Here is an 18505-nt window from a genome sequence, read left to right as displayed (position 1 = left end):
TTAGAAAGGGGGGTGATCCATGTCGTCCAGCCAGGAGGCCGGGCTGGTGGGAAAGTCTGGGTACCCGACGCTGCTCCCCGTGGAGATGTCAGAGGTGGGGCCCCCCCCGGCCATGGCCCGCAGCGTCTGACTCACCCCCTGCGCCCCGTGGGCCACCAGCCCCAGGCTGCCGTCCATGGCGTAGTCCAGCCCATTGAGCAAGGGCGGGTGGGATGGCAGGGAGGAGATGGAGGACGGCGACTGGGGGAGGCCGTAGGGACTGCCGTCCCGCAAGTCCTGGTACGACTGTCCCGTCCCCTCCATGGAGAAGCTGCCATTCAGCAACTGTCCGCCTGCCACGTCCCCCACGGTGCCGTAAACCCTGTTGGTGTGGCCGAGCTCAGAGAGGATCTGGTCTTCTGCCGGGGAGAGGAGGGAGAGCAGAGGTGGGGGGTCAGTGCAGGGGGGACCCCCGCGGCCCCCCTGCCCCCCGCCGGCACCCCGCTCACCGCGGAAGCTGAGCTCGCTGTCGCTGACACCGCAGTCCTCGGCCGAGCTCTCCTTCTCCAGCTTGCCACCCCCACGGCTCCGCTTGACGCTCTTGTAAAACTGCCCCCAGCGATGCCGCCCCGCGTCCTTCTTCAGCCGCTTCTCCTTGGCCCGGCGGTTCTGGAACCACACCTGGGGACAAACGGGGACCTTGATGGCACCCCTGCAACCCAGCACCCCAGCATAAGAGCACCCATGCAAGCCAGCATGCCAGCACCCTGGCACCCCTACATCCCAGGACCTCTGCACATCCCTGCACCTCTGCCACCCTGCAACCCCACGCCAGCACCCATGCAACCCAGCACGCCAGCCTCTGTGCTACCCAACTCCTGCACACCCATGCAACCCAGCACCTCTGCAACCCCACATGCCAGCATCTACGCACCACAGAACCTCTGCAACCCAGCATGCCAGCACCCATGCATCCTGGCATGCCAGCACCCCTGCATGCCAGCGCTCCTGCAACCCAGGTACCCCTGCCAGCCCTGCCACCCCTGCAACCCCTGAAGCCTGGCAGCCCTGCAACCCAGCACCCCTGCAGCCCAGCACCCCAGTGGGACCCCTGTGTCCCTCTTTGCTAGGGGCAGGGTGGAGAGGGACATCCCCGTGGCCTCACCTGCACCACCCTCATGTCGAGCCCTGTCTCGGAGGAGAGCTGCTCCCGCACGTGCCGGGCGGGCTTGGGGGAATTTTTGTAGGCGTTCTTCAGCGTCTCCAGCTGCTTGGCCGTGATTGTGGTCCGGGGCCGCTTAGCGCCCGCCTCCGAGTCGTCTGCAAGCAAAAGAGCCGGTACCAGCCCCGACCACAGCAGCACAAGCAAGCCCAAACCTCCCGCCCACACCGCTGAGGAACAGGTCCCCAAAAACAGTTGCCCCAGAATGACCCCTTCCCACAGGTCCAACGCCGGTGACATGACCCACGGCCACCCCGTGCTGTGATGTCCTGCCTCGTAGCCCTTTCGGGGGGCCTACCGTTCTGCTTGGCGGTCTCGTAGTCCTCCTTGCAGACCAGCCGCCCGTCCTCCATCAGGTAGAACTCATCGCCCGTGGCCAGCTGCCGGCTGCAGATGATGCAGGCGAAGCAGTGGAGGTGGTAGACGAAGTCCTGGGCTTTGCGGACCACCTGGGTGGGGGGGATGCCCTGCTGGCACGCCGTGCATTTGGTCCCGAAACGCCTGCAAGGAGAAGCGGGCGACCCTGAGCCCCCCCCTCTGGCGAGGTGGGCTTGGCCGGAGATGGGGTGGGGACCAGGAGGCAGGGCAGAGTTTAAACCAGCAATCAACCTAATTATGCATGACACTTCACACGGCAGGGGTTTATCTTCTTCAGTGTGAAAGACCAGCCTAATGGAGCTGAGGAAGGTTTGATTTTAATGGTTCTTTTAACTAATGCTTATAGGCTGCCTGATTTTCCCCTGCAAGGACAGTACATATTTCATCCACATTAATACCAAATAAATTAATTACACCGCCCCGCTAGCATGATGAATCCCAGATTAATGCAGAATGATGGGGCTCTTACACCTTAATGACAGCCTGACGGGTGCGTTGGGTGTGCTGGCTTGGGGTAGGCGTGGGCCCAAGCAAGCCCGCCAGCACGGCTGCAAGGAGTGTGCAAGGAGCATGAGGGAAGCATGGAAGCAGCATGCAAGGAGCATGCGAGAACGGGACAAGAATTGTGGAAAGAGCATGCAAGAACGGCACGAGGAGCACGCAAGAAGTGCGGAAGGAGCATACAAGGAACGTGCATCTTGCCCAGCAGCCCCCGCGGATCGCAGGCACTCTGCTGCAGAGAGCCCGGGGTGCCCATCGCTCTGGGTGCGCCCACGAGCTGGGTGCACCCATGTGGGTGCAGCCTAGGCTGTGGCTGGGTGTGGTTGGTCTATGCAGACATGAAGGATAACACCTGGATAACGCCTGGATAACGCCCGCATAACACCGGCAGTAAACTGAATTAATGGTGTGAGGGTGACCCATGCCACGAGGTGGTGGCAGCACAGGACAAAGTCAAAAATAAGTGGATGTTGTCACTGGTGTTTTCAGCACCAGCTGTGTGGGCTTTGGGATTGACATGGGGCAGACCCCCACCTCCCACCAGCACTGCAAGGGCTCTGCTGGGTCTCCCTTGCTCCCCCCAGCACCCCTAAACGCCCCATCAGTGGGGCGCCAGGACCCCACGGAGCCGTCCCGGCGTTGCAGCACAGCCCAGGCAGCAAAGCCATCAGAATAAATATGTCCCCTACGCCTTAAACAGACTCGTCGGCTTCAAAGGAGGCAGCCCAGGAAAACCCAAGCCCTTTGGCCTCCAACCCCAAGGCTGCAGGGGCAGGCAGTGGCTTTTGGGGGTGCCCAGGGGGTACAGCCACCCCAGGCACCTCTCACTGCCCCCCCCCCCCGAGGGCTGAACATCCCCCGATCATGCAAAAATCACCCCGTGAGCCCCATGGCTGCCTGTGCCCTCACGCCATCCGGAAAGCCGGGGCACAGCCGCCAAAACTGGGTCCCTGAGACTGTCCCCAAGTCACGCAGGTGTCACCCAGGGACAGGCGGCGGGCACCGGGCATGAGTGGCACCGGCACACTTTCGGCAGCTACCCAAAGGGGTGTCAGGAAGCAGAAGGTGAGGAGGGAAAAACCTGGGGTTTGTCTCATTTTCTGGGCTTGTATCCTAAAGGAAGAGTCCCCAGACATCTCCTGGGGAGCCCTCAGCTCTCCTGGAGTCAGCTGGGAAGGAGGGTGGGAGAGGGAGGGAGGCAGGGAGGGAGGGGATGGGATATGGAGGGATAGGAGATGGAGGGAGGGGATGGGATATGGAGGGATAGGAGACGGAGGGAGGGGATGGGATATGGAGGGATAGGAGACGGAGGGAGGGAGGGAAGGATGAAGGGATGGAAGGAATGGAGGGAGGGAGGGAGGGATAGGACAATGCTTTTCTGTGCCCAAGGCTGAGCCGGTGCACACTCTGCAGCCCCCATCCTCCCTCTGCCCATCCACACCCCCCTCATGTGACACTATTAAAGCCATTTTAACACCCCCTCAGCATCCCAGGGTGTTTCTGCACCACCTGGAGATGCCCGGACCCAGGACAGAGCTGCCTGCAGCCGGGGACCAAGAGCTGCCATTTCAGGGAGGGAAAAAAAGATGAAAATCAAAAAAATCTGGTCTTTTCAGAAGTGGCTCCTGAATTGCAAACCTGCCTCTGAAGCTGGCCTTAAATCCTCGCGTCCTCTGCAGGTTACCTATCCCAAAATCAATGAGCGGTTGAAATAAAGGTGAGGCGAGAGCCTGAGCGAGCGCCGAGATGCTATTGATTGGCACCAAATAATCCAGGCAGGACCTCATCTAAGAAAGTCGCTGATCTTTCAACTCTAATTAACATTGATTACCCGCACCTTTTGGGCAACTATTTAAATGACTTGGAGATTAATAGGCTGGAAAATATCAGAAGTGAAGTGTTATTACCCAGGCTGTAGCGGCTGCTTTGACCGTTGCACGCTCCCCAGCAGGGAAGGAGAAATTCAAGATGATGCTTTGCCCCTGATGGCTGGCGGGGGGGGGAACGTAGGAGGCCTGAGAGCATGGGGATGGGCAGGCAGGGAAAGTCCTGCCCAGGGATTAGCGCAGGGCGTAATGGCCATCGGATGGCTGAGCCCTTTGGCCAGCGGCGGGGGGCGATGGGGAGAGCCGACGCAGCCAGGGATGCGCAGGAGACGATGGCGTGGGAGGCGGCCTCGCTCCCTGAGGTGCAGCAGACCCTTTTTGGCCAAGCCCCATCACCCGCACCCGGGCAGCAAAAGGCAGGCTCCGGCCCTTCTCCCCGCAGGAGGTGTAAAGCAGCACCACTCCGCTTCACAGAGATTCACCGCCAGCAGAGCTGTGCCCAGCCCCAGTCCAGCATCCTCTGCCATCCCTTGGGAAAACTCCCAAATTTCGCCAGCAGCCAGGGACTAAAGTGTCCCCGCCGAAAACTCCATTTTTAACGGGAAACGGGTTGTCCTGTCCCATGGGAGCAGGGGAACGCTAAGGCTGGGCATTGCGCAGCTCAGGGGCAGCCGCCAATGAAATCAAATGAGGTTTTTACCAGGAGCAATAAAAGGATTTTTTTTTTTTTTTTTTTTTTAAAAAAGGCGGGGGGAAGGGAAAAAGATGAACAGAGCGAAATGGCATCAGCAAACCCCGGAGCGAGGGGCTCGGGCAGGAGCAGGCAGCGCTGCCGCTGCCTTGCATGGGTTTCTCCTGCCCTCTAGCTCCGAGCGGAGCTGGGGCCACTGCCGAACCGCTGCAGCTTGCCGGCCCACGGGGGTTTGAAACCACCACAGGGGAGGGACGGGAGCATCAGGGAGATTTGGGGCTTTCAGAAGGTTAAATCCCAACAAACAGCATCCAGCCTGCAGCAGCTGTAAAGCACCGACATTTCCTTTATTTCCGTAACAACAACAACAAAAAAAAAAGGTAGATAGATGAAGATTTTGGAGAAATTACGCTTAAAAATAGGTTGTGTGTTTGTCTGCCTCACGGGTGAGGAGACGGCGCTTCCGGGGGGCTGTGCCCCCGAGTGGTACTCACTTGAAGAAGTCCTCCTTGCAGTAGACGCTGCCGGCCCGGGAGAAGCAGCGGTCAGCCAGCTGCATCTGGCAGTCGGCACACTTGAGGCAGGAGCTGTGCCAGTGCCGGTCCAGGACCTTGAGGATGAATTTGTCCAGGATGTGCTGGTTGCAGCCGGCGCACTGGGGGATCTCTGGGCAGGGGGGAGAGAGATGGAGAGAAGAGCAGCGTCAGCCACCGCAGCCCCCTCGCCCCGTGGTGCTCCCACCCGGCCGGCACGGCTGGCAGAGCCCCGCGTTGGCACGTGCCGGTGCTTTGCGGGGGGATGAGCCGCCACCCCTCGCCTTGCCGGTGTCCCGGCACATCTTCCTTTGCAAACCTTCACCAAAACCCTCCAGGATAGCAGAGCCCACAGCCCCGCCGGCCCCTCCATGCGCAGACACACACGATGCTTTTCCCGCCTGCACCCCATTTTTCAGGCCATGTCCTGCTGCCTGTCACCCGTTTCCCCACCTGCCTCTCGCTCCCTCTGGGATGGCATCCCACAACCCCCGAGCAGGGACGTGGCTCGTTGCTCCCCGGGCCACCCCTGTCCCCCAAGGGCCAGGCTGACCCAGGGGTTCACCCACAGGGTCCCAGCTGTGAGCCAGGGGTGCAGGCCACCAACCACCCCCACCCCACCCTCAGAGGCTTTTTCAGCATGGGCAAATGTCTCTTCCCCTCTGCTCCCACTGCATCCTGAGGACCACGAGCCACCCATGCTGGCCACACCAGCAGCTGCCCAGTGCCCCTCTCCCTGCACTGCCAAGGCACTGGGTGACTTTGCATCCCCCACGGTCCAACACCCCTTTGGACCCGGGTTTTCCTGTGTTGGGGGCAGCAGGTTTCTGCCCGCTTTCTCCCATCCAGCCGGGGTGTTACAGACCTCTGTCGCTGGAAATGGCTGGAAAACGTGGGCTGAAGCAAGGCCATGCTGAAGCATGACGGCCATAACAGGGTGAGCGGGTCCAACGGCAGTAACAGGGAGAGCGGGTCCAGCCCCATCCATTTCCACCCTGCAGCACCAACGCTGTGGGTGGATGCTTGGAGAAGGAGGGCTTTTCCTAAGGCAAGATGTATCCCCGGCCATCCAGAGTCCTATGCAATATCACCTATAGATGGACAGCTTCTATAGATCTGGCGAGCTGGGTATTTATCTCCCTTTCTATCTGCCCATAGTCCAGAATAAACGGGAGATGCTGTAAAAGTCTGCAGGAGAAGATTGCCCGGTAAAAGCCAGGCACATCATGCTGACACACACACATGAAAGAAGATTGATTTTAGGGAGGGAAAAAAAAAAAAAAAACCCCAACCATGCCTGTAGCTGGAGCATAAGAGCAGGAGAGATGTTTATGCATAAGGGCTGCCTCCCTCTCCTGCGGCTGACAGTAAATAGCAGGGGGGTGAAGGGGTGGTTGTGATTTTTTTTTTTTTTTTTTTTGCGCTGCTACAAGTGCTGGGGAGGCCCAGGGGGGACTCTCTTGTCCCCAGCCAAAGTGGCCGAGCTGGGTGGCTCCTTTACTGACCCGGGGTAAATTAAGCCGCCGCGCCCAGCGGCTCAGCACAGCGGGGCTGCAAGGGCCGAGGGCCAGGGAGGGTGGGAGGAACCTGCCCCCCGTGCCCACCGTGCTGCCACCCCACGATGCCGCCCGCTCCGAGGGGGCCGGGAGCCACCCTGCCCGGGAGAGAGGGGGACCTCCTGTACCCTGGCCTGGGGGCTACCAGGAGGGGAAAAAAAGGGAAAAGGAAAAAAAGGGGGAGAAAAAAGAGGGGGAAGAAAAAAGAAAAAAGGGGGAAAAAGGAAAAACAAAAAATGGAAGAAGAAAAAAAAGGGGGGGAAGGTAAAAGAAGAAAAAAAAGGGGGGGAAGGTAAAAGAAGAAAAAAAAGGGGGGGAAGGTAAAAGAAGAAAAAAAAGGGGGGGAAGGTAAAAGAAGAAAAAAAAGGGGGAGGAAAAAAGAAAAAAAAGGGGGAGGAAAAAAGAAAAGAAAGGGGGAGGAAAAAAGAAAAGAAAGGGGGAGGAAAAAAGAAAAGAAAGGGGGAGGAAAAAAGAGGAAAGAAAGGGGGAGGAAAAAAGAGGAAAGAAAGGGGGAGGAAAAAAGAGGAAAGAAAGGGGGAGGAAAAAAGAGGAAAGAAAGGGGGAGGAAAAAAGAGGAAAGAAAGGGGGAGGAAAAAAGAGGAAAGAAAGGGGGAGGAAAAAGGAAGATACTGCAGGAGAAAATTGTATTGTTACAGCCTTCAACAACATTATTTAAAAATACTTTGGGGTACTGTCAAGTATCTCAAGTGAAGGCAGCTTATTTTATAATTCACAAGGTTAGATAGTTACAGTCCCAGTGCCCTTCAGACCATATTTATTGCTGGCATTTAAGCCTGTGTCGCATTAACAACACTAGAATAAATTTAAAAAAAAAAAAAAAAAAAAAAAAAAAAGAAGAAGAAGTATCTCCAGCTTCCATAGGTCCCTCTTCTCCTTCTTGCTCCGAAAATACCTGGGTGCTTTGCTCGCCCCCCCAGTGCACTGCTGAGAGCAGCACCACGGGTGCAGCTCGGCTCTAGCCCCATTTTCCACATTGCATTCGTTAAAGCTATTTCAGAGCAACGCGAAAGCCGTTGGCACAGACGATGGCACGCAGCACAGCATCAGCCCCGAGAGGAGGTACAATTGGTGGCATTGCAAAGTAAATCTTTCTCATTTATTTCATAAACATGTAAGCACGTTTATGAAATGGTTTATATAAAAATGGTTATTTATATAAACATGTGTATGCATATACTTATATCGATATACACATGCTCACATGTATATATACGTACTCACAAGCTAACAAACACAGGAGCTCTCTCCTTCTTAAAGGCAGCAACCCAGCTTAGTTTCAACAAGCAAACAACCGCAGCAAACAATACAATATCTTCCTCCAAATTTCCAGAGAAAAAATATTTCTTTTTTAGCAACAGAGACACATTTTTTTGCTTCAAATCTGTCTGTAGGTGCACGGCACCAACCAAATGCACACAGGTCTGTGTGTGCGCACTCAGATGCGCAGAACTCGCATCGACTTGGCTGCTCTCCCCTGTACTAAATAAATAATAATAATAGTAATAATGATAATAATAAAAGGGGGAGCTGCCGGGGTACCAGGAGGTGTCCCAGCCAACACACTGGTTTGCCCGGCGCATGAAGAGAGAAAAATATCTTAAATAAAACCCCTGCGCTCTGCTTTGCGCTTTGCAACGGAGGGGGCTGCGCCGGGGTCGGCTCCACGCTGCCTCACTGCCTGTGGAAAGCCTCGCATTTATTTCACTCGTTTTAACTAAATTATTTGATATAATGGGAATAACGTTAATGGCATTATGCGCTCCTTTGCTGTCGTTGCCCACCGGCATCTCAGGGCCGGCTCCCTGCGCGGGGTGGTTTGACGGATGCTCCGGCAGGCAGCATGGGGGGATGCGCAGCCCCACGGCCCCCTCCTCTCCACCCCGGGGGACCTGGGGACCACACCAGGGATGCAGCAGCCTCAATGCAAGCCGCTCCCCAGGGAGGGGGGATGCTAAGGCTGGGGGTCACCCCCCCCTCCCCTGCCCGGGGTGCTGTGCCCGGGATGGGGACCGGCAGGGCCAGCGTGCATCCCTGCCTCCCGCCGGCGGCTGCCCGGGCAGGATTTGGCCGTACCCCATTAAAACCCGCAGCCAGCTCTGCAGTCCCCCGCCAGCAGGCTCCCACGCAGCGGGGCACCCGAGTGACGGCCTGACAAGGTGCGCTGAGCTCTGTCCCCACGCCGCCCGCCAGCAGCGCGGCCGCCCGTGCCGTGATTTATTTAGCAGCGGGTCCATCTTTCCGTCCCTGCCTCTCCCCGACGGAAAAGAACGACCGACCGACGGAAACGAAACGAACTCGCGGGGGGACGCAGAAATCCCTCAGACCGCAAAACCCTCCAAAGCCGAGGGCGGAGGCGATGCCGGGGCAGCGTTTGGGGGGGCTGCGCTCCTCCAGCGCACCCCGCAGCCCGGCCCCGGGCCACGCCAGGCACCGAGTTGGCAAACTACCCCCTTCTTTTGGGTTGGTTTTGGGGTTGTTTTTTTTTTTTTTTTCTTCTTCTTAAGAAGAAAGGAATGGTCACCCGCGGAGAGGAAGGTGCTGCAGAACGGGTGCCACGGCAATGCGGGTGGAAAGCCGGAGCACAAAGGCGGCTCCGGTCCCCCGGTACCGGAGCCTGCACCAAACACCCGCCCCCAAGGAAAGCACCGAGCCGGGGACTCCTTAAAAAGACTTTTCTGCGGGGAGGAAACCTCATTCCTTCACATGCAAAAAAAAAAAAACAAAACCCTCTCCAATTCATTTCTCTGCAGCCTGCAAACGACTTTCCCAGCGGCGATTAATCAATCCCCCTCTCCAGCCCCTTGGCCAGAGGCTGGCGGCACCCGGGCACCATTCCCACAGGCTTTGGCAGAAGTTTTTACTTCGGTGAGATTTGCAAAACAATATTCATAAATAATATTCGGAATTATAGTTTTAACAATCCCGTCTGCAAAGCTGGAGCTGTCACGGGGGGGGGGGGGGGGGGGGGGGAGATTCCCCCAGGCTCTGCTCCCCAAAATCTTGCTGAAGCGGGTGCTGCAAGACACAGTCCCTGCTAAAATAAGGAGGCCGGGCAGCGGTTGAATAGAGAGGAAAATCCGCGATTTCACAGCCATTGGAAATGAAAACGTCAAGTATTTTCCTCGCACGCAGGGTGAAATATCGAGGTGCTGCTGGGGGGTGACCCCGGCGCAGGCAGCGGGGCTCAATCCCCCTGGGGAAGGTATCCCCTGCCCCGGGGCAGCACCCTGTCGCCCCGGGGCAGCACCCTGTCGCCCCGGGGAGCCGTGCACACGTGTAAGCGGTGCAGGATCGGGCCCCAGGCGCGGAACGCCACGAAAGGCGACGGCCGGGAGCCCGCAGCGGCCGCGGGGCTCGGCGGGGCCACGGAAACTTTGATAGCAGCCCAGCCTCGCGTATTTTGCTCCTGCCTCTAATTTTTGGCGCTTAAATAAATAATAATTAATAATAATCATCATCATATCTCGTTGGATTATTTCCTGGTAATTCCCGATACACATCAGTTAGCACAGAAACGGCAATGTCACGGGCGAGAGAGAGTTTGGTGGCACCCAGAAGGGCCAAACCCGGGAGTTTTGCTGGGGCGACCGCTGCTCCGGGGTGATTTAGGCACCTAATTTCTCCTCACACCCGTGGGGCTTCGGGGCCGTAGAAGTGACCCCGCGGCTGGGAGCCGGCGGCGTTGCTCGGTCGCAGGGGGACGGTCAGGATTCGGCCGTGGGATGGAGACCCTCGCCACCCCTGCACGCTGCTGCCGGGGATTATTCTTCCCCTCCGCTGCGGTAAAATACGGTGAAACGTGCCCCGCCTGCACCCCCCGGGACCGGGCAACAGGACCGAAACGGGGGATAACGGGGACAGCCCCCCCAAAGCAGGATGGGGGCCGGCCGCCGGGAGCGGCGGGCAGCGGCTCGCCCCCCCGGGCAGGGGCACCGGCTTCACCCCCCGCGGAAACACCCACGGAAACGAATTACAGCCGGCCGGGGGGGCCGGGGGCCGGGGCCGGGCACGGAACGGCGGGGGAGGCTCCGGGGGGGGGGGGGGCAGAGCCCGGCCCGGAGCGGGCAGGCGGCTGGGGTGCGCACACCCCCCTGCCCCTGTATGTCCCCTGAAATGCGGCCGGGCCCCCCGGCACAGCTGCCCGCCCCGGCCGGGCTCTCCCGGGACTCGGGCCCGTCTCGCCCCCCGCCGCGGGGCTCCCTCCCCTCAACTTTCCGGGTGCCCCGGGGCGGGCAGAGCATCGCCCGGCTCCCCCCGGCGGGCACCGCCTCCTCCGGGCCCGCAGGGACGCCCCGGTTCTCGGAAACCGTTTGCAAACGGAGGGGGAAAATAAATAATAATAATAATAATAATAATAATAATAATAATAATAATACCACCACCACCCTCGCAGCTCCAGCCCGGGCCGCCCGCGGAGCAACCCCGGGGCACGGCCGCCCCCGCGCATCCATAGGGGTGTGCGTGCCCAGGGGCTCCCCCCGCGCCGGGCCCGGCCCTATAGAAATTGGGGGGGGGGGGGGGGGGGCTGCCGGCCCCTACGGCTCACACCCGGCCGCCGGCGTGTGCGTCCCGCTGAAACACGCTCGGCTCCGTCCACCCGTGGGGTCCACACACCCGCGTGTACACGCGCACCCACGCGTACGTGGGTGCATGCACCCCCCCAGGCGTGCTTACACACGCACCCACGCGTACGTGGGTGCATGCACCCCCCCAGGCGTGCTTACACGCGCACCCACGCGTACGTGGGTGCATGCACCCCCCCAGGCGTGCTTACACGCGCATCCACGCGTACGTGGGTGCATGCACCCCCCCAGGCGTGCTTACACGCGCATCCACGGCACGCGCGAGCATGTGCTTTTCACACGAGCACGCTACCTGTAGCTACAGAGCACATCCGTGCGCCGGGAGAGACGGAGGTGATTTTTTTGGCCAGACGCAGACACGCATCGCTCCGAGCCAAGCCGGGCTCCCCGTCCCGGTAGCACGCCCGCCCGCCCGCCCGCGGGTCCCTTCCCAACCGCCGCCGTTCGCCCGTGAGGCGCTGCCTGTCGCGATAAACGACATAAGCGGGGGGGCCGTGCGCTGCGGGCCGGGGGTGCGCGGGGGCGGGCGGGGACCGGAGCACCACAGACACACGCACTTGCACACGCCCGTAACCCTTGCACACGCACTTGCACACGCCCGTAACCCTTGCACACGCCCGTAACCCTTGCACACGCACTTGCACACGCACGTAACCCTTGCACACGCACGGCCGGAGCCGCGGCCGCGCCGACCTCCCCGTCGGGGCCGGGCCCGCACCGCTCCGCGCGGCTCCCGCCGCTGCCCGCCCGCCCCGGGGCACCGCTCTCCCGTCCGCACCCTCCTAATTGTTACATCTCTTAACGCTGCTAGACGCGGGGGAAAAAAATAAAAGGGGAGGGAAAAACGACGCCCGGGCGGGAGCGGGAGGCACCTGCCCAGCCCGCAGGGCGCTGCCCCTCCGGCCCCTGCCCGCCCTGCCCCGCCGGCCCGGGGCCGCCGTTGCGGCAGGGAGCGAAGGAGGGAGAAGAGAAAAGCGTCCTTACGTTGCACCGGCACACCGAGGATCTCGGGAAGCCCCTTGACAGCCCCTTCGGCAGCGAGCGCGGAGCTTTGCATCATTTTATTGGCCCGGGGGCGGCGGAGGGGAGAGAAGAGGGGAGGGAGAGATGCGGCCCGGGCCGGCGGAGCCCCGCGGCGGGAGGCAGCGCCGGGACCGGCGGGCGGTGCCGGTGCCGGTGCCGGTGCCGGTGCCGGTGCCGGTGCCGGTGCCGGCCCGGGCGCGGCGCCGCAGCTGTGCCCGCCAGCGCCGCCCGCCTCCCATTCATTCACCCTGCGGGGAGCGCGCCTGACGTCACCGCCCGCAGGGGGGCGGGGGCGGGGCGGGCCGCCCGCGGCCAATCGCCGCCCGCCCCGCGCCGCCGGGGGCGGGGCCTGACGGCGGGGGAGGCGGGGCTTGCGGGCCGGAGGCGGGGCCTGCGGGGAAGGGGCGGGGGCTGGGGGCGCCCCGCGGCCGCGAAGCGCTCCGGGGCCGGGCCTGGCCCCCGGCGTCTGGCGCTGTCGCGACATAGTGCTGTCACGACGTAGTGCTGTCGCGACTGGGGGCGCTGTCCAGTGCCAGGGAGCCCTGTCCGACGGTGCCATTGGTGGCAGAGAGCAAAGAGCCAAAGGCCCCAGCGTCTGCTGGGGGGGGGCTCAGGGACCTTCTCCTGCTCCATGGGAGGGGGCGGCGAGTCCCCCCTTCGGGCACACAGCCCCAGCCCTGTCCCTCCTGCCGCCGGGCACGGGGACTCGGCTGGGCGGGCACCTGCCCCAGCTCCGGGGGACACCAGCACGTCACCGTCCCCCTGCCGCCGCGCCAACGTGAGTTATTGCCCAGTGGCCGGCAACCCCCATGGGCACCCCAGCGCCGGGCACGACGGCGGCAAGCTCTGCTTCAACAGGGTGCTGTAACGCACCCCTGCCTCCGGGCCCGTCCCAGCGGCAGCTCCCCCAGGGACACATCGGGGCATGGAAAGAGCCAACCCGACTCCGCAGCGCCGCAGCTTGCCCAGCCTGACAGCCACCGGCTGCTGTGGCACAAGGGTGGCAACGCCGAAGTCACAGGGCAAAGAGCTCAGCGTGATTACGGCTTCCAGAACGATCCCCACGGGGCTTTGCCGAGGGAAAACCCTTGGGCAACCCAGCCTATGGCAAAACCGATGCGTTGAGAGGCAGTGATGCATTGAGCAAAGCAGCTCACCAAAACGCAGCTAAAGTTAGCTGGAGTGGGTGCCTCAAGCATCGCCCTTCCTGACGCTCACCGGGAACAACAGTGCTGAACGGCCCCGATGCGCTGTGATGTCCCGCTCTGCCCGGCCGATGAGGGCTTAGAGCACTGAGCCTGCCCCAGCGGGGTGGAACCTCCGAGATGGCACACATGGCAGCGCTGGGAGGGGAGGGAAGGGTGCTCAGCCCAGCCAACAGCGCAGCCGCCCCCAGCTCACGCGTGCCCTTTCCATGCAGAAATAAAAACTAGAAAGAGGCTTTTCCCACCTGAAAAAACCTGAACCAGCCCCTCGGGAAATGTGCAGGTAGGACACGCCAGCAATTGGAAAAAAAAAAAAAGTTGTTTAAAAATAAAAGTAATAATAAAACCTAAGAAATGTATTAAGCCTGATGATTTTCCTTAGGAAAAAAAATGATAGTTTTTCAATGAGCTGCTTGTTTTTAACCCCAAAGCTTCATTTTACCAGCAAAACCCTGGCCAGCTCATTTTGCACCACTGGGCAGAGACCGGTGCACACTCATTGCAGGAATTACCACACACACACACACCCCCCCCGTCCACCAAGCCCCGAAATCAGCTTCCCACCATGGGGGAGATGAATCCCATCCCCTCCCCTTCTCCCCTAAATCAAGCGCTGGCTCTTAAGTGCATTAAGCGCATCCAGGCCCCCGCCGCCCCCGGCCACCTGCGCTCCCCAGCCCCTTGGGGCAGGGGCTGCCGTCCCCTCCACGGTCCCCAGCCCGCCGGCAGCACCGGAGCGCAACTCCCAGCCTGGGGATGCAGAAAGGCAGGTCCCTAAGGCAGATTTACCAGAGAAGTTTAGCCAGACTTGCGGACAGGCAGACAGACGGACACTGCCCCGTGGCCTCCCTGTCCCGCCGCTTTGCATTTCCAACCCATTTCCCTAATTATTCCACGGCTGCTGGGAGTCATCTCAGTCTCCCCTCTCCGGCACGCTCTGATTTATCTCTCAGCCGGGCTAACAGCTCCCCCCACCCCCTTCTCCTCAGGGAATTCAATTTTCATTCATTTTTCTGCTTTACCAGATTGATCCAGCCCCCTCTGCCCCACTCCAGATCACTCATGGAGCGGGCAAAGGGAGTCACGCAGCGCCAAGCCTTCGTGTTGGGGGAGCATCCTGCTGCCGGGGGAGCTGCCACCACGAGCATCCACTAAAAAAAATACCCACCAGCATCTTCCTCCCTGCTCGCTCTCGGCTTCCCACATCTTCCCAGCAGAGCCTTCATCCCTTCCCCACTGTTGCCATATTGCTTTGTCCCCCTCCATCCCTCCTGCTGTCCATCTGTTCCTTGCATTGGTAGGGTTTTGGTCTCTTTTGGGTTTTTTTTTTTGGTCTCTTTTGGGTTTGTTTTCCCCAGCACACACTGGTACCCTGGAGCGCAGGGAGGAGAGTGTGGTCGAGGTGGGCACGAGCTACTGGCCCAGGAAACCCCCTTTGTGCCACCCAAGATGCTGCCGGGTCCTGGCGGTGCCCAAGGAGGGGGGGGTTACATGTGATGGGTGTGAAATCCCCCCCTGCCAGGCTTTCTCCTCCTCCCAAAGATAAAACAGGGCTAAGGAACAGTGCTGACCAGCCTGCAAAAGGGTGAATGTCACAATTTTCAGAGGGTTGTGTTTCTCGGGCAGTTCGGGGGGGGGCTCTGGCCCCACACAGGTGCCCCGCTCCCTCCTCCACATCACCTGAACCCCCTCTGGCCCGGCAGCCGGACAAAGACACCAGCAGCATGACACGATGATGCAAAACTCAGACAAGTGGCAACGGTGCTCCCACACCTTCCCTGCTGGTATTAATTAATAATAAAAAAGCAGGTAAACCCTAGAGCCTTTGCTGACGCTTGGACCCAGCCTCCCCGCGCGTGCCCCCAGCCCCGGGCACACAGGAACTGGGGACACCGAGGGCAGTGTGTCACCTCTGGGGGACGTCAGCGCATCGTTGCCAGGTGCGACAGGCGTGTTTCAAGGTGGAGTCGGGGGTGCAAGGAAAACCCACGCCTAGCCCATGCCTGGGGGGGTGCAAGCGCAGCCACGTTGCCCCTCAGCCAAACCTGAGTGGGCTTGGAGGTGCCGGGGAGCTCAGCCCACAGCAGGGCTTCATACCGCCCATGCAGTGAGTTTGCCAGGTCTCAGCCCAGCTCCCAGAGTCCCCCCGCATGACGAAACCAGCTCCCCCAGCCCAAGCGGGGGGAATATCCTTACGTGGCCAAAGCTGCTATAGCCACCCTTATGGATGGGGACACCTCCCCTCCACACAGTGCCGGCCGCGGCACCCCGAGCCCCCATGTGCGCAGCCCACCAGCAGCCCCCACTGCTCCCCACTTCTTAATTAACCCAATAATTACCCGTGACCCCATCCCACAATACACCCCTATTGCCAGGGGTGGCCTGGAGCGAGGACCAGCGCGGCGAGACCCGGGTACTCACCAGTGGCCGGAGAAAGCCTCTCCCCTCGCAGGCACTGCCGAATGGGGCGTTGCTAACTGTAATTGAAAATTAATCGATGTTAAGCGAACCCCTGGTGATTTTATGGCCCGAGCACGGGTGGAGGGGGATGCCAGTGGGGAAAGGCTCTCGCCCGTGCTGAGGAGGGAAAGGGAAGAGGGGCAAGGCGGGAGGGAGCGAGTGCTGAAGGTGGCTGGATGTGAGGGGGGCCGGCCACCAGCGTCGCGGAAAATTAAATTGCACTTGAGGGTAAATTGTATTAGGGAATAGCGGCCACCTCGCGCCAGCCTGCGGCCATTTGGGTAATTAGCCCCGGGGACGCCCCGGCTTACTGCGGTGCTGGGAAGGGGTAACCCCCATCGGGGAGGGCACCTTGAGGGACTTGGAGCGGGGGCCCCCCAGGACAGCCCGTCCTGCCCGTGAGTGTGGCCATGGCACAGTTTGATGCTACCCCTGTGCCAGGACCTGCCCTGAAGTCACCATCCCTGGGGGGATGGTGTGGGGGACACTCCCCCGGGCAGCACTGGGCCCTGCAGCAGCCTCCTGCCTGCACCGCTGCCTGCCTGCACCGCTGCCTGCCTGCACTGCTGCCTGCCCGCACCAGCCCATTTGGGCCCTGCGCTGGGGTTCCCCAGGTGCTGGGGGGTGCCACAGCCCGGGAGGATTGGGACTGCACCAAACAGGATTACAGAAAGTCTATTTACTGGACTCTCTTTTTCCTGCGTGCACGGCAGCTTTAGCTCCCCAGCCCTGTAAATCTCCCCGGCGGGCCGGTCGCGGATGCTTATCCGGGCAGCCCTGCCTGCAGCTGCCTGCTAACCCCTTTCCGGCAGCAACCCTCCTCCCCTGCCCCAGCACCCACCTCCCCAGCCCTGATCCCCTGCACCCTCCTGCTGCAGCCCCCCAATGCACCCACCTACTGCATCCCCCTAATCCATAGCCCAGCCTGTCCCCAGCTTCGGCAGCCCCGCGAGATATTTTGGGGCCGGGGGTAACCGCGGGCAGCCCCTCGTCACAAGCCCTCGATCGCACGCAGAGGGAGCAGCTGGCAGGGAGGGGGTGCCCGGGGGGTTGTCGATGTTGGGGATAAACCCCCTGGGGAAATCAAGGAGGCGGCAGGGCTGCAGCGACGAGACCTTCCCCATCCATCACCCGGGGGTGGGCAGGACCTGCACCCGGCTGGGGGGACACAGCCCCCCTCCATGCCGGGATGAGGCCACCGAGACCCCACCTAAGGGCCACAGCCAAGGCCAAGTGGGCCAGCGGTGCCAGGGTAGGGGTGCCAGCCCCACGTCCCATGGAGGTGTGACCATGCACAGACACCAAACAAGAACGAAAGATCGAGCAAGAAAGTTTATTTCAAGGGCAGGTGAGGGAGGGCGGGCCAGAGGAGCCACAGCTCCTGGTGCCTGGGCAGCAGCGGAGGTGGCCACCCTCCTTCCCCATCCCGCCGGCCCTCGCCTCCCACCTGGGCAAAGTGAAGATATCAAGAAAAAGGCTCCAAATCGGATTGACACCCCCCCTCCCCCCTAATAAAGTTTATTATCGGCCAGGCTCTAATCCTTTTAAATCCCCCGTGCAGGGGGAAGGGCTGGGATTAGGGGAGGGCAGCGTAATCCCAATGAATTTGTTACAGGGGGATTTAAGCAGCGCCAGGAGAGCAGATGGCCCCAGCCCCGGCCCTGGCTCTGGAAAACAACCATTTTCCTTAATGATTCCTAACAAGGATAAAAGGGCAGAGAGAATCGGGGACAAGCACAGGGGGCCTGTGCTCACGGAGGTCCCGGTCCCTGGGGGGACATTGGGATGCTCACGCTTGTCTCCCTACTCCGGACCACGGGCACGGCCGGCACTGAACTGCAGCTCCATGGCTCATGCCGATTTTTTTCCAGCAGCTTCCCACCTCCTCCAGGCTCCCTCCCCATCACTCTGCCTGAGGACAAACCATGAGCCACCCCAACCACGGGGACATGCTGGGTGTATAGGGGCAGCTGGCCATGGGTGCATCCAGAAGCAAAAAGCAGGAGAAAATGTACAATAACAATTAAAAATGTTTAAAGGATTTAAACCAAGGCAGTGCTCTTCCCAGGGTGATGGGGGAGGCTGGAGTGGGGACAGCCGGCAGTGGAGGGATGGCAGGGAGGGGAGGTGCTGCCCCGGTTTGCCCATGTGGCAGGGACCAGCTGACACAGCGGGGCTGGCGTCGGAAAAAAATAATTTATTCCACTAAGACAAGCGGAGAGCGAGCAACAGTGTGGGGAAGGGGCAAGGAAAGGCAGGGGGCCCCAGTCAATGTCTTGAACAGGGGGGACATACACAAAATGCAGCTGAACCCACAACTGCCACCCCCTGCCCAGCAGTGCCTGCTTTTTGGGGGGGCTAAACCCCCACCCTCCTGGCCCCACTAGTGGTTTGACCCCAAAGGGCTGCTCCCCAGCATGGGACTAGGCTTCCCAGTTTGAAACCAGCCCAGCGCTGGGGAGCTCCCGAGGGCAGCTGGGTGCCAAGACACAAACCGCTGTCAGCGTCCCAGCTCCCGCACACCCGA

The 18505-nt window shown here is 60.7% G+C and overlaps 1 protein-coding gene across 1 annotated transcript; it reads right to left on the bottom strand.

Annotated features, from left to right (window-relative positions):
• LHX4 (LIM homeobox 4) lies at positions 1 to 12556 on the bottom strand. Its single transcript, XM_075711083.1, has 6 exons — positions 12275 to 12556; positions 5092 to 5263; positions 1500 to 1702; positions 1145 to 1299; positions 489 to 660; positions 1 to 398 (listed from the first exon to the last, which is right to left on the bottom strand). Exons 1-6 carry the CDS (start codon positions 12348 to 12350, stop codon positions 1 to 3), a joined length of 1176 nt encoding a protein of 391 aa, XP_075567198.1. The 5' UTR covers positions 12351 to 12556.
• Positions 12557 to 18505: the final 5949 nt, after the last annotated feature.

Source organism: Pelecanus crispus, chromosome 5, assembly GCF_030463565.1.
Source record: "Pelecanus crispus isolate bPelCri1 chromosome 5, bPelCri1.pri, whole genome shotgun sequence".
In the NCBI taxonomy this organism is placed as follows: Eukaryota; Metazoa; Chordata; class Aves; order Pelecaniformes; family Pelecanidae; genus Pelecanus; species Pelecanus crispus.
The sequence above is the reverse complement of the archived record's forward strand: the minus strand, read 5'-3'. Positions and strand labels throughout refer to the sequence as shown.

Bases quoted from the DNA above. Each gene is read 5' to 3' on its own strand.
- LHX4 (XM_075711083.1), bottom strand. From the start codon at position 12,350: ATGATGCAAAGCTCCGCGCTCGCTGCCGAAGGGGCTGTCAAGGGGCTT. The intron at 5,264-12,274 runs GTAAGGACGCTT...CCCCCTGCCCAG, and splicing joins CCTCGGTGTGCCGGTGCAAC to AGATCCCCCAGTGCGCCGGC. The intron at 661-1,144 runs GTGAGGCCACGG...GTTTGTCCCCAG, and splicing joins TCGACATGAGGGTGGTGCAG to GTGTGGTTCCAGAACCGCCG.